This window comes from Mercenaria mercenaria, chromosome 1 (assembly GCF_021730395.1).
Source record: "Mercenaria mercenaria strain notata chromosome 1, MADL_Memer_1, whole genome shotgun sequence".
Lineage (NCBI taxonomy): Eukaryota > Metazoa > Mollusca > Bivalvia > Venerida > Veneridae > Mercenaria > Mercenaria mercenaria.
This window is the reverse complement of record NC_069361.1, coordinates 87,810,069-87,831,852: the sequence shown is the minus strand read 5'-3', so window position 1 is coordinate 87,831,852 and position 21,784 is coordinate 87,810,069. Positions and strand designations below refer to the sequence as shown.

At 36.1% G+C, this 21,784-nt stretch overlaps 1 protein-coding gene across 6 annotated transcripts in view; it reads right to left on the bottom strand.

The window, feature by feature from the left end:
- LOC123531449 (uncharacterized) overlaps positions 1-21,784 on the bottom strand; it is a 107,208-nt gene that overhangs the window by 16,585 nt on the left and 68,839 nt on the right. For all 6 annotated transcript variants that reach the window (XM_045312433.2, XM_045312425.2, XM_045312452.2 and 3 more), the window contains 2 exons: positions 2,792-2,873; positions 817-968 (listed from right to left, as the gene is read on the bottom strand). In XM_045312433.2, coding sequence (XP_045168368.2) covers positions 817-968; positions 2,792-2,873 — 234 coding nt within the window. The remainder of the gene's footprint in view (positions 1-816; positions 969-2,791; positions 2,874-21,784) is intronic.

The following is a 21,784-nucleotide window of genomic DNA, read 5'->3' as shown; positions in this document are numbered from 1 at the left end:
TGGCTGTGTTCACAGACCCACCTCAAGGCTGTAAGATATCTGCCCTTCCCCATATATTAATCTGTTTACAACTCATCTTGATGCTGTAAAACATCAGCTTTTCCTGCATACTTTTGTGTTCACAGACTCACCTTGAGGCTGTAAATCATCTGCTCTCCCTGCATACTTTTGTGTTCACAGACTCACCTTGAAGCTGTAAATCATCCGCTCTCCCTGCATACTTTTGTGTTCACACACTCACCTTGAAGCTGTAAATCATCCGCTCTCCCTGCATACTTTTGTGTTCACAGACTCACCTTGAAGCTGTAAAACATCAGCTCTCCCTGCAGGCTCATCTTGAAGCTGTTAAACATCAGCTCTCTTTTCACATACTCACCTTGAAACTGTAAATCATCTGCTCTCCCTGCATACTATTCTGTTCACACACTTACCTTGAAGCTGTAAATCATCTGCTCTCCATGCATATTACTGAGTTCAAAGACTCACCTTGAAGCTGTAAATCATCCGCTCTCCCTACCTATTACTGAGTTCAAAGACTCACCTTAAAACTGTAAGTCATGTGCTCTCCATGCCTATTACTGAGTTCAAAGACTCACCTTGAAGCTGTAAATCATCCGCTCTCCATGCCTATTACTGAGTTCAAAGACTCACCTTGAAGCTGTGAATCATCCGCTCTCCCTGCCTATTACTGAGTTCAAAGACTCACCTTGAAGCTGTAAATCATCCGTTCTACCTGCCTATTACTGAGTTCAAAGACTCACCTTGAAGCTGTAAATCATCCGCTCTCCATGCCTATTACTGAGTTCAAAGACTCACCTTGAAGCTGTAAAGAATCTGCCTTCCCTGTACACTACTCTGTTCACAGACTCTGGATGAGCTTTTATGGCTGCTTCACATTCTCCAGACAACTTATTCCAGAAAAATACCCGGCCAGCCAGGTCACCACTCAAAATCAAGCTGCCCTTCATCTGAAAACAACAGTTAGTGGTTTGGTTTTTGCGTGTATCAGTACAATTTTCAATCAACCAAAATGCTTGCAAAATTTCTCTTCAGCTTGGCCAGAAATTTGGTATGTGTAACTGTTTTATAGCGGTACATTTGGACTTACATCAGCAAACTAGCCTCATAGCAGGGACTTTGCAATAGCAATAAGAAACTTTTCAAACTGAATGTTCTGATGACAGACCCTAATGTAATTTTAGTATCAGTAGATTTCTTATAGAATTGGGGGTACCTAAGTACATCAAAGCTCACTGCTGGTTACCACAGACAAATTTGACACTAATGAAAATTAAATTTTGTATGTAGCCTCTCAGCTAACAAAGTTGAGGTGTGGGAGTCTTATTTCAAAGGCTAGTAAACATCAGTAGTAAACATTAAAGTGTTTTAAACAGTAAATTAGGCTTCACAGTTTACAAAATGAACCAGCCTGACATTTTCACCTGATATACCATACATAAATTTCCCCCTTGTTTCACTGTAAAATTGGGGTTGATTTTCAATAACTGTGAGCACCTGTAAATTACAAAATGTTTTACAGTCTTTAATCTATTAAACCATCCATCAATCTATTTGATCTAATTATTGTTACAAGTGTTTTTTATGCTGCTTTAATGAAATATATTCTGTGAAGATTTTCACAAAAACTTTGGGAAAAAACGAACACACCTGGACCAAAGCTACATCATAAAACTGTTATAATAATTTAATAATTGGACATTTTGATTGTTATATTTTGATTTAGAGCCGAGTTTGTATCCGATTAAAGAGATGCACTGTGTGGGAATTGAAATAAATAGCTACAATAAGGATTCTATGCTTCACAGATCACTGAAATTGACAATATAGGAAACTTAAGATGTTCTCGGCCACAGTGAAATAAAACAGATTTTTTATATTTATTTCATGTCACAAAAATCCCGCAGAAGCAAAAGGCACTAAAACTGGGAGAAAATGAAAAATCGACTATCATTAAATATTAATGGGTTTGCATATAACCAGATAAAATTATATTTTGATGAATTTTATATTTCAAAGTACATCAGTCGTAAATGTTAAATGAAATTCATTTGAATTTAAGCATTCAAAGGATAAGAGGAGCTTTATTGTAATTTTATTGCCGGTATTTGTACAATCTGTTAATACTATGCACACATTAATGAATGAGAGAAAATTTCCGCTGAAGAAGAAATATTAGCCGCAGATAAAGGATAAATCTGCATTTTATATCCGATCAACTTTCAATTTTCTGTAATTTGTTGATAGGGGCAATTCATTTGATACCATTTTAATGCCTATCTGTGTATCTCAAATTGTTGTCGAAATTAAATAACACTGAATTATCTCCCTTTATGTGTTTAATTCATGTTTGTTACTAAAATCTGCCTCATTGAACCTTTATTTTGTATCAATAAAATAGTTTAAACTGAATTTCAATAATAAATGTGTGTGTTCTGGTTTAGCGTCTTTTCAGTCATATAAATGACGGTGTCTACTTGTAGCAGTGAGCACAGTGCCCAACTTTATAGTGGTGCCTCACTGGAGTTTCCCGCTGTAGACATGTGACATGATACCCCACCCAGTCACATTATACTGACATCTGGCTGACCAGTCCTAGAACCATACTTTTTATGCTGATTGCCAAGAGAGGAAGCTACTAGTACCACTCTGAATGTCCTTTGTATGGCACAGCCAGGGAGTGAACCTACGACCTCCCATGCTTGAAGCTGCCTATTTAAACTATGGCTATCTAATACTCTGATTTCTAGTTTTCAAGAACAATAAAACATACCGTTACTGTGACAATCTCCGAGTCAGCACCATCAAACGTGCGTACACATTCTCCAGTCACTATGTTACTCAGACGCAATGTCCTGAAATGATGCATAATAAGAATATGGTAATACATTTACATAGTTAAAACATATAAGATTTCAGGATAGTTGCACAGATGCATGGACAAACAGACACACAGGTAAAACCCACACAAAAACTAGAGCTGTTGCTAAAGGTGATTCACCCCTGAACTAAAAATTAATAATGGTTATACTCATAGTATCCTTTGATATACTACTCACTGTACCTTTTATTATCAATCTGGCAGATCAGATTACATAACAACAATTTTGACAAATTTTCGAAGTTAAAAAGGGAAATCATTTTGTCAAAATACAAGGCAGAGTTATGGAACGTGATGTGTAAACTTACATTGTTATTTAAAAGGTTTGGGTAAAGTTTATTTAAAAATATCAATATGTTTGAGAAATATCGAAAGAAATGTCAAATTTGGGAATTTTTTCAAGCGGAATTTCACAACAAACTTCAGAATTATGGAACCTGGCATGCTGAGTTTCAAATTGATAACTGAGCTGCACCATGAGAAAACCAACATAGTTCATTTGCAACCAGCATGGATCCAGACCAGCCTGCACATCCGTGCAGTCTGGTCAGGATCCATGCTGTTCGCTAACGGTTTCTCTTATTTATATTATAATTGCAATTTGAAAGCGACCAGCATGGATCCTGACCAGACTGGTCCATGCTGGTTGCAAATGCACTATGTTGGTTTTCTCATGGTGCGGCTCATATCTCCAGGGTTCTCAAGACGGGGCAGGACAGGACAGGACAGAGGTGGACCTGACAGTGATTCCTATATACAATGTTTTGTGGGAGTATTATAATATTATGGTAAATGTATGGTTTATTTGGCACTGATTCTTGCACTAGCTACCAACAAACAATCCTTCCTCCCATACATATAGACAGGGAAAATATATAAATAGCAAAAGGGAAGGTGGTACCTTTTAATACATCATCATCATATAAGTGAAATATGTGTACAACGCTTAATGTAAATATGTAATAATTTATCATAATCATGCAAAAATGCACATAACATTCTTAACACTGATGGTATTCAATCAGATCTTAAATAATTGAAATGAATTGTCATTCAAATTGAACAAGTGAACTATACATCATTGTCCCCGCTGGATATAGTGCTCTCCAAAAGTTCTACTATACAGTCAAACAACCAAACCTGTACTATAAGCAGCCAGCTATGGGATCAGCAAAATCTGGTTGCTTAAGGCAGGTGGCTGCTTAAATCAATTTCAACTTAAGTTAGCTGACGGGCTGCTTAGCTGAATATAATCTATTGCAAAGTGTATATCTCTGTCCAACATGCAGATTTAAGTATTTCTTGTACTGTTTATTATTACATATTAGTATTTACTCTCCATTAAGATACAGTGGAACCAGAAACTTCAATTTTTTCCATACTGACATCTGGACTTCATATTGGGTGCGTGTCATTGAATTAATTTTTTTTTATTTACGTTAGTATTGTAAATTTTATTCAGGCAATTGAACATATATATAATATTTATATAATATTTTCTAAGTGTAAACACTATGTAATAAAATGGTTATTAGCTTTGCATCGGGAAATATGCACTCGTTCTTTAGCAGAATTATATTGTGCTCCTAAAGTCGTGCAACATTTCCGCTGCAGAACTAACTCATTCATATTTCTCGATACAAAACTAATAACCTATATAAATTACTTATTACTATGTACTTTCCTTCTTTCAAAGCAACAGTTTAATAAAATGTTACATCACGGAAGCTTGTTATCTATAGTCCATATTACAGCAGGCTCAGATATCAATTTTACACAAGCAATTAAAAATGTATGTCACTTCTCTTTGATTGTGTAAACCCAGTATTGTAGGAAAATCAAACATGTATATAGCAGTGAAAATATTTGTTATTGTTTGTGTAAACCCAATATCGTAGAAGACTCTGATACAGACTGTACATTATAATTATGAACAGCAATTATAAGTAATTACTTTATTAATTATACTATTCCGATATCCTCTATGCAATTTTAATTGTATGTAGTATACTTTCGTAATGAAAAGGGTATGTCATCAAGTTCATTGTCTTTTAAAACTATTCATTTTAGCGGTAAACATCAATATTAAATAAGATGGTACATCAAATTTAATAAGACAGTGCTATTGTGCTCGTTTATTTTTCTTAATAAGATACATTTGACACTTTAATAATCCATGATTCGTTTTAAAATCAGTTTTAATTAGAGTCCCTATTCTATTTATGACACTCACTTTGTTAGAAGGTTGCTTCTTGTCAAGTCAAGAAAAGGCTTTTAATAGTGAAGAAATACATCAGGTGAATTCAGCAAAGATAAAGCTATTTCTTACCTTATGGACTCTCGCTGCAGTTTCTTGTATGAGAGATCTCAATAATAGAATTTGTTCAAACTTTGTATATGAACACAGTCTCATGTTAGAAACAGAAAAATGCAAAAACATTCATAGATCACCATGCTTGTTTAGGAGTTATCTGCCATTAAAACTGGATTTTTCTTCAAATTTGCATATTCAAGGGCAGATAACTCCTGAACAAGCATGGTGACCTTCGATTTTCTTTCCCCATAATTCTGTTTCTAACAGGACACTGTGTTCATATACAAAGTTTGAACAAATTCTATTATTGGGAAACTTTTTACCCAAAACTGCCGCAAGCGTCCTTAATACAACTGAAAACTATCTGCAAGACATCCGGATAGTTTCCCCATATGGACTGTTTTTTTTTTTTCTATCCAAAGCAGGGTTTTGAACCTTCATCAGTGAGAGGGCAAGAGGTTTATTATCATTCACCTTCATACAGTCACAGAATGAAGTAACAACCAGTAGCAAATGTTCAAAATTAAGTTTAAAATACTGCAATACTCGATAAATGTTTTCAAATGTTTGCAACAATTTATGAAGATGAAATGAGCCGCGCCATGAAAAAACCAACATAGTGGGTGTGCGACCAGCATGGATCCAGACCAGCCTGCGCATCCGCGCAGTCTGGTCAGGATCCATGCTGTTCGCTTTTAAAGCCTATTGCAATTAGAGAAACTGTTAGCGAACAGTATGGATCCTGACCAGACTGCGCGGATGTGCAGGCTGGTCTGGATCCATGCTGGTCGCAAACCCACTATATTGATTTTCTCATGGCACGGCTCAAATCATCTTCAACTGTAAGTTCAAATTTTACTGCGAAGTAGCTTCAGCAGTGTTTTATATAACAAGTTCATTTAGAAGCTAATAACAATTTAGACTAATGTTTTCAACAAAGTTTATTGTTGTAGTTGAATTTTAAACAGCTGTCTTTCATAACTTATACTACAGCTGAAATGTTGAAATTTTAAGTAGCATCATGAAAATATATACGTGTATCAATATTTAGAAATTGGAAAGAGGGTTGATATAACTGGTTAAACAAATACAACTAGAAAATGCTTTTGTAAAAAAGCGCATGTCTCCCCCAATGCAAAGTCCTATAGGCAAGAAGTCAATAGGGGTCAGGAGCAAAAGTCAAAGAGACACTGATGGTTGGTTGCAATAGGGATCATCTACTTGGCATGTCCAATCATCCCCCTAAATTTCAACACTCTTGGCCTAGTGGTTCTCAAGTCACTGTTCAGGCTTCTGTGACCTTGACCTTTGATCAAGTGATCTCAAAATAAATAGGGGTCATCTACTCTGCAAGTCCAATCATCCTATTAAGTTTCAACATTGTAGGTCAAGTGGTTCTCAAGTTATTTCCAAAAAATGATTTTACATGAACAGGCCACTGTGGCCTTGACCTTTAAAAGACTGACCCCAAAATCAATAGGGGTCATCTACTCTGCATGTTCAATCATCCTATGAAGTTTCAACATTCTGGGTCGAGTGGTTCTCAAGTTATTGATCGGAACTGGTTATCAATGTTCAGGCCCCTGTGACCTTGACCTTTAACGGAGTGACCCCAAAAACAATAGGGGTCATTTACTCTGCATGAACAATCATCATATGAAGTTTCAACATTCTGGGTCGAGAGGTTCTCAAGTTATTGATTAGAAATGGTTTTCCAAGTTCAGGCCCCTGTGGCCTTGACCTTTAACAGAGTGACCCTAAAATCATTAGGGGTCATCTACTCTGTATGACCAATCATCCTATGAAATTTCATCATTCTGGGTCAAATGGTTCTCTAGTTACTGACCGGAAATGGTTTTCAATGTTCAGGCCCCTGTGATCTTGACCTTTCACAGAGTGACCCCAAAATCGTAAGGGGTCATCTACTCTGCATGACCAATCATCCAATGAAGATTCAACGTTCTGGGTCAAGTGGTTCTCAAGTTACTGACCGGAAATGGTTTTCAATGTTCAGGCCCCTGTGACCTTGACCTTTAATGGAGTGACCCCAAAATTGATAGGGGTCATCTACTCTGCATGACCAATCATCCTATGAAGTTTCAACATTCTGGGTCAAGTGGTTCTCTAGTTATTGATCGGAAATGGTTTTCCATGTTCAGGCCCCTGTGACCTTGACCTTTGACAGAGTGACCCCAAAATCAATAGGGGTCATCTACTCTTCATGACCAATCATCCTATGAAGTTTCAACATTCTGGGTCAAGTGGTTCTCAAGTTACTGACCGGAAATGGTTTTCAATGTTCGGGCCCTTGTGACCTTGACCTTTAATGGAGTGACCCCAAAATCGATAGGGGTCATCTACTTTGCATGTACAACCATCCTATGAAGTTTCAACATTCTGGGTCAAGTGGTTCTCTAGTTATTGATCGGAAATGGTTTTCCATGTTCAGGCCCCTGTGACCTTGACCTTTGACAGAGTGACCCCAAAATCAATAGGGGTCATCTACTCTTCATGACCAATCATCCTATGAAGTTTCAACATTCTGGGTCAAGTGGTTCTCAAGTTACTGACCGGAAATGGTTTTCAATGTTCGGGCCCCTGTGACCTTGACCTTTAATGGAGTGACCCCAAAATCGATAGGGGTCATCTACTTTGCCTGTACAATCATCCTATGAAGTTTCAACATTCTGGGTCAAGTGTTTCTCTAGTTATTGATCAGAAATGGTTTTCCATGTTCAGGCCCCTGTGACCTTGACCTTTGACAGAGTGACCCCAAAATCAATAGGGGTCATCTACTCTTCATGGCCAATCATCCTATGAAGTTTCAACATTTTGGGTCAAGTGGTTCTCTAGTTATTGATCAGAAATGGTTTTCAATGTTCGGGCCCCTGTGACCTTGACCTTTGATGGAGTGACCCCAAAAACAATAGGGGTCGTCTACTCTAGCAGCCCTACAACCCTATGAAGTTTGAAGGTTCTAGGTCAAATGGTTCTCCAGTTATTGCTCGGAAATGAAGTGTGACGTACGGATGGACGGACGGACGGACGGACGGACGGACAGGGCAAAAACAATATGTCTCCTGGGGGAGACATAAATATACAAATACATGGCATTTACATGGCGCAAAAATTATAAAATATTCTATTGCGCTTTAAAACTAGAGCTATCACTAAAGGTGATGAATGTACCCCCCGCATGCACTGACACAGTACATTGCAATTTGACGCACACAAGATTGCATAATTATGTGGACTGTATGTATATAGACTGTATGTATACAGTATAGTAACAAAAAACAAAGTCCCATAACTATGCAGAATATTTATCAAAAAGAATGTAACATGCACCATGCACAACTAGGGTTGGTACTGATCACTTGTGTTAAGTTTCAGTAAATTGTGTGTAAGGGTTTGGTAGATTAGGCACGCACAAGATTGCATATGCAGACTGTATGTACATAGTATGTTAACAAGAAACAAAGTCCCATAACTCTGCAATTTTTGTCACTGAAAGAACCTAACATGCCCCATGTACAACTACTGTTGTTACTGATCACTTGTGTGAAGTTTCATTAAATTGTGTCAAGGGGATGAGGAGAGATGGTGTGCACAAGATTGTGTCTATGTATATAGTATAGTAACAAAAAAACAAAGTCCCATAACTCTGCAAAAAATTTTTCTGAAAGAACCTAACATGCCCCATGCACAACTACTGTTGTTACTGATCACTTGTGTGAAGTTTCATTAAATTGTGTCAAGGGGATGAGGAGAGATGGTGCGCACAAGATTGTGTCTATGTATATACTATAGTAACAAAAAAACAAAGTCCCATAACTCTGCAAATTTTTTTTCTAAAAGAACCTAACATGCCCCATGCACAACTACTGTTGGTACTGATCACTTGTGTGAAGTTTCATTAAATTGTGTCAAGGGGATGAGGAGAGATGGTGCGCACAAGATTGTGTCTATGTATACAGTATAGTAACAAAAAAAACAAAGTCCCATAACTCTGCAATTTTTTTTTCTAAAAGAACCTAACATGCCCCATGCACAACTACTGTTGGTACTGATCACTTGTGTGAAGTTCCATTAAATTCTGTCAAGGGGATAAGGAGAGATGGTGCGCACAAGATTGCTTCTACGGACAGACAGACAACCTGAAAACAGTATACCCTCCCTTACAACTTTGTTGTCGGGGGGTACAATTACATAACACACATTTAAAATATATACATTCAAAATATGAACAGGATTCTAGAACTTAGATTTAGAGATTTAGACACGTATAAATACTATTTTATACCACAACTGATATTTTGTATTTTAACAAGAGTGCACTGTCTCATTGTTCATGAAACTGACTAAACAAATGTGTTTTCAGTTTTGATCTAAAGCTGGTTTCAGACTGAATGTCTTTCAGATAGCTAGGTAGATCGTTCCACCATTTGGGACCAACGATGGCCATAGATCTGTCTGCTAATTTTGTTCGCTGTCTAGGGATGTTAAAGTTAGTGTCACTTTGTGAGTGTAGTCTGTAACCTTTACCCTGCTAAACTTCTAAAATAGACTGGTCTTTCATTCAATTTGGGCAGTACCATTTATTAATTAACAGGGTGTTCACTGAAAATTTATTGACTGAATAGCAAAAAGGGAAGACCAAGTCTGCACTGGTTGCTGGCTGGCTAAAGGTTAGCAAGAGCACAGGAAGGCGGAGCAATATATGTTCGAAGGTATTACCTTTGACCCCTAAGTGTGACCTTGACCTTGAAGCAAGCCGTCCGAAACATGCGCTTTGCACGTCGTCTTGATGTGGTGAACATTTGTGCCAAATTTCTTTAAAATCCTTCAAGCAGTTCAAGAGTTACAGAGCGAGCACGAAACAAAGTCATATGACTTTTGACCCCTAAGTGTGACCTTGACCTTGAAGCAAGCCATCCAAAACATGTGCTCTGCACGTTGTCTCGATGTGGTGAACATTTGTGTCAAGTTTCTTTGAAATCCTTCAAGGGGTTCAAGAGTTACAGAGCGGACACGAAATTGCTAACGGACGGAAGAATGGACACCGGCGTCATAACATAATACGCTCCCTTCCCGCTTATAAAAATGGTCACTGCAACAAATTAAAACTGGAAAACCAGACTACTGTCCAGAAACAAGAATCTCCAACTGGAAGGTTTCAGCTACCAAGGGGAAACTTAACTAAAGAACCGGCACATTCTCCAAATAACCTACCATCTATAAGTCAGGCTTCATGGAAAAATTTATCTTGATATTATTATGATAAAATATGATTTTACAGCTGTTCCCCTTTCTTTCTCAAATCAACATGTATTTTCCTCCTACGCCTGTATTTATAAACAATTACTGGGCATAATTCAATACATGAATATTTAATCAAAACATTTCGTTATTTCATTTAACTAATTACAGCATTAATTAATTCTTAATGTTCTTATGATTAAAGCACTCACTTCCTGTAGACATTATTATACCACATTGACATGAGACTAGAACAAGCCCACTTCCCTCCCTGCTACACATACTCTTCTACAAACACAATTCAAAAAGGTTTTGTATCTCTTAAAGGTGGATAATCAGATTTTGGCCATGTAACGGATTTGTTCGAAACTTTAGCATCTGATCGTTTACACTCATTTATGTTCACTTAACACTTAATACAAATTAGATTTTCACTGGAGGTATTTCTAAAATTTCATTTTCCTATCCTGGTTGCCCAACCAAGATAGAGTTATTTTATCATAAGTATAAATTTGATAAACATACTTTGCCTAAGGAAATGTATAAATATTAGACATATTGTAATATATTTGTAAAATATTTGCATTAAAAATTATGTATTTAGATGGAATTCATTAGAAACGCAAGTTTGAAAAATTATTATTACCTCCCTTTGCCTATCTTGGTTGCGCAACCAAGATAGATTGGAAATAAATGAATTCAGAAGTTACACACAGCTTTAAAACTTGCATTTTGGTTCAGATTGTTCAATAGTTGATATGTCTATCAAATGCAAATAATTAATGTAAAACTAGACATTGTATCGAAATAAAAAGAAATACCCAGCTTTTTATATACTTTCATATTAAAGGGGAGTAATTACAAAATTTTATAAAAATAATAAAATAAACATTTCAAATAGGAATCTAACTCTATGTAATCGGTCTTTTTGTTCCTTAAATAATTCTCTACCAGAATATAAAAATATAAAAGTAAAAAATGTCATTAAATGTTGACCACCTTTAAAGGAACTTACCCACACATTTTAGGCAAAAATAATTTCTCTCAAAAATCCATAAAAGTGTGAACTCTTAAAGCGACTAGTGGTACAAACTTATTGACATAAGACTTTTGCAAGATATTCTTATAAATAACCAAATATATTGTGCAGAAGGTAGTCAACAGTTGCACCACTTTTGAAATAATGCAGACAATTTACATTTTTCTTGCATTTTTGCCAATATCTAACTTTCATTTTCACTCGCTTTATCATTTTTATTGTCATACATACACATTCTATGCCAAACTTGGTGGAAATGAACATGTTGAATAATTTCACCCAAACTGTGGGCGAGTAGCTTTAATATTTTGACATCATTTCATGTGAAAAGCTACTGTTATATGGAAATATATTCAATGCTTTATTCCAGGTGAGATTTAAATCTACCTTAACATTAATTAATTAGTCACAGATAATAAGCAACAATGAATAATACAAACCAAAGCATTGCTCAGGTGAACTAAAAACATTCTGACCAATTCTCATAAGTTTCAAACTTACAATGTGGCCTCTAGAATGTTAACAAGATTATCCTTTGAACTGGCCTAATGACCTAGTTTTTGACCCCACATGACCTAGTTTTGAACTTGGCCTAGAGATCATTAAGATATACATTCTGACCAAGTTTCATGAAGATAGGGTCATAAATGTGGCCTCTAGAATATTAACAAACTTGTCCTCAATGATTTGATCAGGTAACCTAGTTTTTGACCCCACATGATCAAGATACCAAATTGACCTAAAGGTCATTACGACAAACATTCTGACCAAGTCTCATGCAGATAGAATCATAAATGTGGCCCCTAGAGTGTTAACAAGCTTTTCCTTTGATTTGATCAAATGACCTAGTTTTTGATCTCACATGACCCAGTTTCTAAACTGACCTAGAGGTCTTAAGACAAACATTCTGACCAATTCTCATGAATTTCAAACTTAAAATGTGGTCTCTAAAGTGTTAACAAGATTTTCCTTTGATCTGGCCTACTGACCTTCTTTTTGACCCCACAAGTTTCAAACTTGGCCTAAAGATCATCAAGATACACATTATGACAAAGTTTCATGAACATAGGGTCATAAATGTGGCCTTAGAATGTTCACAAGCTTTTCCTTTGATCTGACCAGGTGACCTAGTTTTTGATCCAACATGACCCAGATTCAAACTTGACCTAGAGGTCATCAAGGCAACATTCTGACCAATTCTCATGAGTTTCAAACAAACTGTGGACTCTAGAGTGTTAACAAGATTTTTCCTTATATCTGGCCTACTGACCTAGTTTTTGACCCCATATGACCCAGTTTCAAACTTAACCTAGAGATCATCAAGACAAACATTCTGAATAAGTTTCATAAAGATTGGGTCACAACTGTGGCCTCTAGAGTGTCAACAAGGCAAATGTTGACGGACGGCGCACAATGGGCGTTGCCAGACAATGAACGGTCTCAATGGCTCACCTTGAGCATTTTGTGCTCAGGTGAGCTAAAAAAGAACCTATACAAGAAATAGCCAAGAAATAACAATTAGTTAACAAGAGTGCCAGACTGTCATAAAATACCCCCGAAGGATGAAAACTCTTCGACTCAGAGAGTGGACAAGGCTTAATTCCCAGTTTTTTGAGTAATTCAAGTGCAATAATCCAAGAGTGCCTGGGGCGATTTGGGTGGTTATCGAACTTGGTCCAGATATTATGCCCACAAACATTGTCAGCAAGTTTGGTGAAGTTCGGATGAAAACTGTTCGACTTAAGAGAGCGGACAAGGCTAAATTTGCAGTTTTTCGAGTTATTCACAGTGTTCAAGAAAGACCCTGAAAATTCACAGGACAGTCAGTCTGGTAAACATGATTTTTTGACAGGACCGAATACTATTTTACCAGACCGAATTTTTTGTGATAAATTTGATATCTGATCTTTAAAACTGGTATTTATCCATAGTCTATATAGACAGCATTACACAAATTACATCTCTTAAGTTTATTTCCACATAGATCTATTAATTAAAACAGATTTCAGACATTAAGTTTTCATATTCATTTTCTATATCATCGCTGTCTTTTCCCCCACAAAGTTCATTTATGTAGTCTATTGTTTGAATAGAATCCTCAAAATGTTGACATTGAAAGAGAAAGATGACCTTGCAATTTCTGGGAATTCCCGTCTGGTTCCCGCGCTATCGGTAGACAAATTGAATGCGTACATAAATCGAGTACCATCCACAATAAGTCGGAACAACGCATCCAATGATTCGTGCATTCTTAAAATTGTCGTGTTGTTGTGAGGGGTTTCCACTGTTTCTATTTTAAGGACCAATCAAACAAGCACTTATTAAAATATAGTTTGACATTTTCTTGGGATTCCATGTTACAATAATAATGAAAGTAAGTTTTTTTTGTTCAAACTTTAGCGAAATCTGGAGGACTTTCTTCTTATTTTATCATACTGACCTGCAATTTTTATCGGACACTCGGTCTTGTGAACTAGATATATCACAGTGGACCGGATCAAAATTTACTGGACATGTCCTACGGCTTTCGCGATCTCTGAATTCAAGGGCCATAATCCAAGAGTGCCTGGGGCGATTTAGGTGGTTATCAAACTTGGCAGAGATATTTTGCCCACAAACATTGTCAGCTAGTTTGGTGAAGATCGGATGAAAACTGTTCGACTTAGATAGCGGACATACTTTGGACGCCGACTGCCTGCCCACTCGCAATACGCCCCGCTCTTTCAGACACGGGCGTATAAAAACGGATATAATTCTAACAATCAAAGGCCTGAATGGCCTGAGTCGGCTAATGATTGATGTACTGACAGTATAGTCTACCAGTTTCAGTTTGTTTTTAGTTTTTTTTCTTAAAATTTCACAACACAGCTCGATATTTACCCAAAATATTATATCCGGATACGATTACACTTTTCTCCAGTTTGAACAATATATTTTACAAATTGTGATGATACGAAGACATTTAGCAGCAATTGGCAGTATCTGACATTGAAGTTTACGGTTAAATTACCTCTTATTTAAATCTTTTCATAAAAAAGTTGTTTCATTTCGCCAAACATAGACGATCTACTTTCGATTTCAAAAACTACAAGAAAATACAATTTAATGTTTCGCCGATTTGTTTATTTCTCGAAAAATAAGAATTAAAATCATTTTTTAATATCTGTAGTAACTAAACAAACCAGTAAGAGCTTCTTTTTCCGATAATTTATCCGTTTACTGACTGCAAAATTCATGTGTGTGTGTAGAAACCCACGCAAAGTTTATAGAAATCATACGATGCGTGTATACGTTCAATGTGGGAGAATTAAGGCTGATCGGGATCGGCTATGTTACCTAACGCATCCAGATGATTCAGATTTTGTTTTTAAAAAAGCATTGTGTGCATTTCTGTAATTTAATATACGTTTAGAAATTATTAGACATGCGTATTTGCATTATTTCTATACGTAATTTACGCTAATACGCATCTTATCTGGAGCCCTGTGGAACTATTTTTTGTCTTTCGCTGGATGTTACGCAAGCTTTGTAAGCCTGCGCAATTCATAAAATGCACATTTATGCTTAATGAGTTACATTCGAGTATTGCACAATTACAAGTCATAAATATGACAGATTACATCGTATATTGGTCATAGCAAAGGGAATTCACGCAACTTAATTTCATTCTTGCAGTGAACTGTTTGAAGTTTGAGAAATCTAATGGAACTACATCGCTTCACTGTGTTATTTGGTCCATTTAGACTTAGAGAATCGCTGGATAGCAAGGACTCGTCAAAACGATTACATCGTTTAGCCGACTCAAAAACCTAGAGAGAGCTGTTGTTCTTGATTTACTTACTAATCTAATGACAATAAACATATGTTCAAAGTTTCAAAGCTATAGCTCTTATAGTATTTATGAAAAGTGGACCTAAACAAAAATCTTAACAAACTCCAATGCCAATGCCAATGATCATGTAGAATTTTTTCAAAAATGAGACAAACTAATTATAGGGAAAAGTGACCGTGTCATTTAGTGACCATGTTTTCTGACAAATCATAATAATTTGAACAATCTACTTAGAAGCATTTCTGTGAAATACAATTTCAAAACCTGGTCAATAGTGTAGATGTTTTTTAAGATTTTTTTCTATTTTTAACCCTTGCAGGCCCATATGTGCAGGCAAGCAGAAACGTTTAAACAGCTTTGGAAGAAATCTATTTAAGGAATATCTCTGCCAAGTTTCATCAACTTCCACCACATGATATCATTTTAAGATGAAGATAATGGCAGGATAAAAACAATATGACCGGGTCGTGAACTAAAAACAATTATGTCAAATATTATACTGACTCAAAATCATGGTGTAGTTTAAGTTTTGCAAGCAAAATAAGTTGTTTTTTTTTCTATTATTTTCAAAAGTTGGTCCTCTAGTGACATAACCTGAAGGGTGGTCTTCATGTATAAAAATCTGTTAGAACATCTCTGGGTTTTGATAGGTATCATGCAAGCAACATAACTGATAATCTCTTGGAGATATGGCTAGATATCCTATAGTTAACAGTTACAAGGAGAAAAAAATCATAAAACATAGTGCTGCCACAACAGATTTCCAATGCAATTCAACCTGTATTCAAACAAGCAATCCAAAATTTATAATCCCTGAAATTTCAACAGGCAGTATGTAAATACATTGTATAATAATATTATTTTAATGCCATTTTACCTTTTTTCTTAAAAAAAATAAAACAATTACTTTTCTCACAGTCTTGCTTCATACCAGGTATAACAACATTATTTTATTACCATTTCTCAGCAAAAAAATCGTTTCGAATTTTTTTGGTGGATTATTAATATTTTATAAAGTCTTCTTTGTTGAAAATGACTGAAGGTGCATTACTAAACCACCTAACACTACTAAACTGGAGAATGTAAGCTACGCCAAAATTATTTAGAAATGACAAGTTGACAACTAAGTAAAGTACCTAAGTTCCAGTATTTAAAGGTCCATTACTAAGGGAAAGTGAGTCGGCAATTTTTTTCATAGCCAGTGCATAGACTTCTGCAAGACACTAAATAATGAAGATTGGCAGGTCAAAATTTACAGAAGGTCTTTGGAACTCAAAGAAATGGATGTGTATTATGTTGAAATTTCAATGAATCGACAGAATGACCCCCCAGGTCTTTTTAACTTTCTTCATACTTCATAGAAAAATAATTGTACATATACTGCGATTTATTTCAAATTTCTACATACCAACTTTCATTTTCCAAAAAAATGAAATAGTTTCTGTGCTTTTTAAAAGAAATTAAAATGTTCACTTTCCTTAGTATTGGACCTTTAATAAATTCACTGATATGAGGCTTGGCATAGAAAATGTTTGAGATACACATTTTTTCACTCAACTTCAGACTGCAAAAGCAATTTCTCTGAAGTAATAAAAATCACATATTCTGTATTTTGCTTGTTTGATTTTTTTTATACTTTTATCTTCATAAAATTTGAAAAAAAAAAAGATGTTAGGAAAATTGTGATATATAAATCATACAGTACAGAACAACTACCAAGTACAAAGGAAAAAAAGAAGTGACATATGTAACAAAATCTGCTAAGGACAGAGTGACCTTACACAGGTGGGAAGGAAAATTTTGGCATATTTATATTTATGTTGATAAATGAGACACTAACACCTGGATAATGCCTCCAAGATCCTGAAAACATACAGCTTTAATGACATTTTAGTTAATATTTTTGACATTTCATGTGGATTTCTCCAAGTGCAACACCTTCAGTTAAGGAATAGTTTTTTCCTCGAGGTTTTTAAGGGGCTCAACCTGATGTCAGTCACAAGAAATATTAAATAAGCAATTCTGCATATTTCTGCTGTATGCCTATCATTACATATAGGATGAACTAAAATAACTACAAAAACTACCGCAGTTTTAAAGTCAAAACAAATTTTATTCTGTATTTATTCATTTAAGGCACTATTTGCAGCATGACCTTGACCTATGATGGATATCATACAAAAACCCAAGCAAATGACCTTGACATAACTGAGCTAGTCAAGGATCCTTTTTATAAATTGTTGCATGACCTTGACCTCTGCTGGAGGTCATACAGACAAAATCCATACAACTGACATTGACATATCTGAGCTAGTAAATGATCCTTTTCATAAATATTTGCAGCATAACCTTGACCTCTGCTGGAGGTGATCCTATTCATATATTGCTGAATGCTCTTGGTATACCCTTCCTCTGACAGATGCTACATTAAGATGTCCTTCGGCAAGATTTTTTGTCTTACTTGTCATTTCCCCAACACATTGCACTTCTACCTTCCCAGTTTCTAACCCATTTAATACCCAACCAATACCTACATGACTTTAATCACATCTATCCATCAAAAATGAAATTTTAATGTACTATTCAAGGTATATTAAATCAAACAGAAGAGTTAAAAGTTGATGCAATTACAAATGAAATATCGTAACTGTAACATAATATACAACATAAAGAAATCTCGATCAACATTCTTGCTACATTGTAACATCTTAATTTTCCATCTTTTAAATGTTGTGATCACAAGGGCATGACAAGATCAGTTTAGGGTTTTTATGAGTGGTGTATGGATGGAGATATATGTGCAGTAGTTAAAATCAATTTTCTCTGCAAGCTGGCTCTTGATCATTAAATATATATTAACTTATGTTAGATGATGAAAGAATTAGAGAAAAAACATATTTCCTTCATCAAAAAGTCAAAAGGGTTACATCTTTTTGTATCAAAGAAACGCATAATTGATTGAAAGATAATGCGTTTTGAAAAAATTTAGTAAAAGTCAAATTATATTATAGTGAACATGTGCACACACATCAACGCCAAGAAGGTTTTAACCTGCACTGTATTGCCTTTTTTAAAGACCACTTCCAAAGTTTGAAAATACTAAAACATTAGTAAAAGTGATGCTTGGTAAAACTTATTAAGACCCTATATATCCTTTCAATGGACTCAATCACCTTGACCCTATACATTCTTTCAAAAGATTCAATCACCTTGGCCCTATATAGTCTTACAAGGGACACAATCATCTCAGTTCTATATATCCTTTCAAGAAACTTAATCACCTTGACAGTATATATTCTTTCAAGAGGTTAAATCACCTTGGATTTTATATTCTTACAAGGGACTCAATCATCTTGGCCCTATATAGTCTTACAAGGGACACAATTATCGCAGCCCTGTATATTCTTTCAAGGGACTCAATCACACTGACTATATATTTTTACAAGGGACTCAATCACCTTTGTCCTATATGTTCTTACAAGGGACTCAATCACCTGGATTCTATTTGTCCTTTGTAAGGGCTCAATTATGACACCTTGGCCCTATTTATTCATAGTGTGCATTCTACTTTTTTGACCAATCAGAGCACGTTATTTTTAAAACAATGTGGCTTCTTTTTCCCGATTGTAGCAATAATTTTTGAAGAATGGCTCTACATGCTGAAGAGCGTCTACTGAATGCGCATGCATACCAATGACCCCCTTTCATTAATATTTCAAAGGAAGCCAACACATTTTTTGTTACTTTGAGGTGTCAGTCAAAGGTAGGTGGAGAATCTGATACAATTTGTAAACCTCAATTAAATGAACACAACTGACTCTGCAATTCAGATTGGTCAAACGTAGATTTCACACTTTGTCAGATAGAGTCCATAAAGTGAATTCTTTGTGAAAAAGAAACCTTGGTTGGTCACTCCGCTCAATCCGTTTCCCTCCATATCGGTTTCTAATTCACAAAGAATTCACTTCTAACTAAAATGGGAAAATTCTTGTAATAAAGACATAGATTTTATAGTGAGTTAACTGCACGTACAGATACTGTATTAGTTTATACATAATTTATTTTTGGTCGATTGTGAAGGAAGTTCTACAACTTATATTAATCACTCTTGACACCTCATTCCTGATGGAATCCATTGCCACGAGGGTATGAGAGAAGAGGCCAGTTTCCCTTTTTAATGCTGAGCGCCAAGCAAGGGAGCTACTGGTACCATTTTTCACGTCTTTGGTATGACGCAGCCAGGGATCGAACCCACTACCTCCCGCACTCGAAGCGGACGCTCTACCACTAGGCTATACTGTATTGGTACTGTGAACTGCATATCACTTGTGAGAACTAATACTGGTAATCCTTTGTAAATTTGTGTGCATTACAGTGTACAGGGTATATCCAAATATAATTTCCAGTTTCATTTTTTCCATAGCACCACCAAATTCAACATTTCTCTAATAATTTTAAAAAACCACTACAGTATTCATGAAAGGGTTGGTAGATTTTCAAAGATAGCATTTATCAAATTCATTAGAATGGTTGATGTTAAACAGAAAACTTACTGTTTGCTGATAATAATGTCAAAATGAAATAATGACTCTGGCAATCCATCTTAAAAATAAAATAAGGTTACATAAAAATATTGTTAGTTTCAATGTTTAAAATCATTAAAATGAAATTTTATTTTGTCTGTTTTGGGCTGAACGCCATTTTTCAACAGTATTTCAGTTACGTAATGGCAGGCAGTTAACCTAACCGGTGTTCCTGGATTCTGTACCAGTGCAAACCTGTTCTCCGCAAGTAAGTGCCAACTTCCCCACATGAATCATAGATGGAGGACAAATGATTTTGGACACAATGTCTTTTATCAAATCGTCGCAGAGAACATACTACCCGCCAGAGGATCAAACTCACGACCCCACAATCTGTAAATCGGCGCTCTCCCTATTCAAAATGAAATTAGATTATATAAAAACAACGTTAGTTCCTACTGAACAGTACTAGTTACTAAGACTGGGCTATAATTATGGCTACTTCTTGAAATAAATGGATAAACAGACTTCAAGAAACTCAGAATGGTTCAATCTCTCTCATAGCCTCAGGTACCAGCATCATTTATAGCACTGTTTAAATCATATCTGCATTCTAGGAGTAGGATGTCCTTTCAAATGGGGGAAATATAACACCAAGGAATAGGGAAATAGTATTTTCACCAAGGAATAGGGAGATGGTATTGTTTCACCAAGAAACTGGAAAATAGTACTGTGTCAACAAAGAATGGGGAAATGTTATTGTTTCACCAAGAAACAGGTAAATAGTTTTGTGTCAACAAAGAATGGGGAAATGTTACTGTTTCATCAAAAACCAGGTAAATGGTACTGTGTCAACAAAGAATGGGGAAATGTTACTGTTTCACCAAGAAACAGGTAAATGGTACTGTGTTAACAAAGAATGGGGAAATGTTACTGTTTCACATAGAAATAGATAAATGGTATTGTGTCAACAAGGAATGGGGAAATGGTACTGGAAAAGTGGGGAAATTACCAAGGAATGGGGAAACAAGAGCTGTCCCTATTGGTGACAAATGCCCCCGAAGTAGGCCCAAGAATGCCACAGTTGTATTCGCAAAAAATCACATATCATTTTGTGACCTTGACCTAAGAGGCCTCGGTCATAAGTGTGACACATCTTCTTAATATGGTTAACATTTGTGTCAAATCATTTTCAAATCCCTTGATAAATGGCAGAGTTATGGACCAGACAAGAAACACCTTTGACTTTTAAGTGTGACCTTGACCTTGGAGCTAGGGGTCTGAGTCTTGCACATGACACCTCATATCATTATTGGGAACATTTATGCGAAGTATTTCAAAATCCCTTCATCAATGGCAGAGTTATGGACCAGACAAGAAACAGACCATGTTAACCTTTGACCTCTAAGTGTGACCTTGGAGCCAGGGGTCTGGGCCTTGCTCATGACACGTCGTCTCATTATGGTGAACATTTATGCCAAGTAATTTCAAAATCCCTTAATGAATGGCAGAGTTATGGACTGGACACGAAACACACCCTGTTAACCTTTGACTTGAAAGTGTGACCTTGACCTTGGAGCTAGGGGTCTGGGTCTTGTGCATGACACGTCGTCTCATTATGGTAAACATTTATACCAAGTTCTTTCAAAATCCCTTCATGGATGGTGTGGTTATGGACCAGACAAAAAACAGACCATGATAACCTTTGACCTCTAAGTGTGACCTTACCTTGGAGCTAGGAGTCTGGGTCTTGCGCATGACACTTCGTCTCATTATGGTGAACATTTATGCCAAGTTATTTCAAAATCCCTTTATGGATGGTAGAGTTACAGCCCGGACAAGAATTTACCGGACACACGCACGCACTCACGCACGGACAGACGGACAGTGCGATTTTAAAATGCCCACCTTTGGGGGC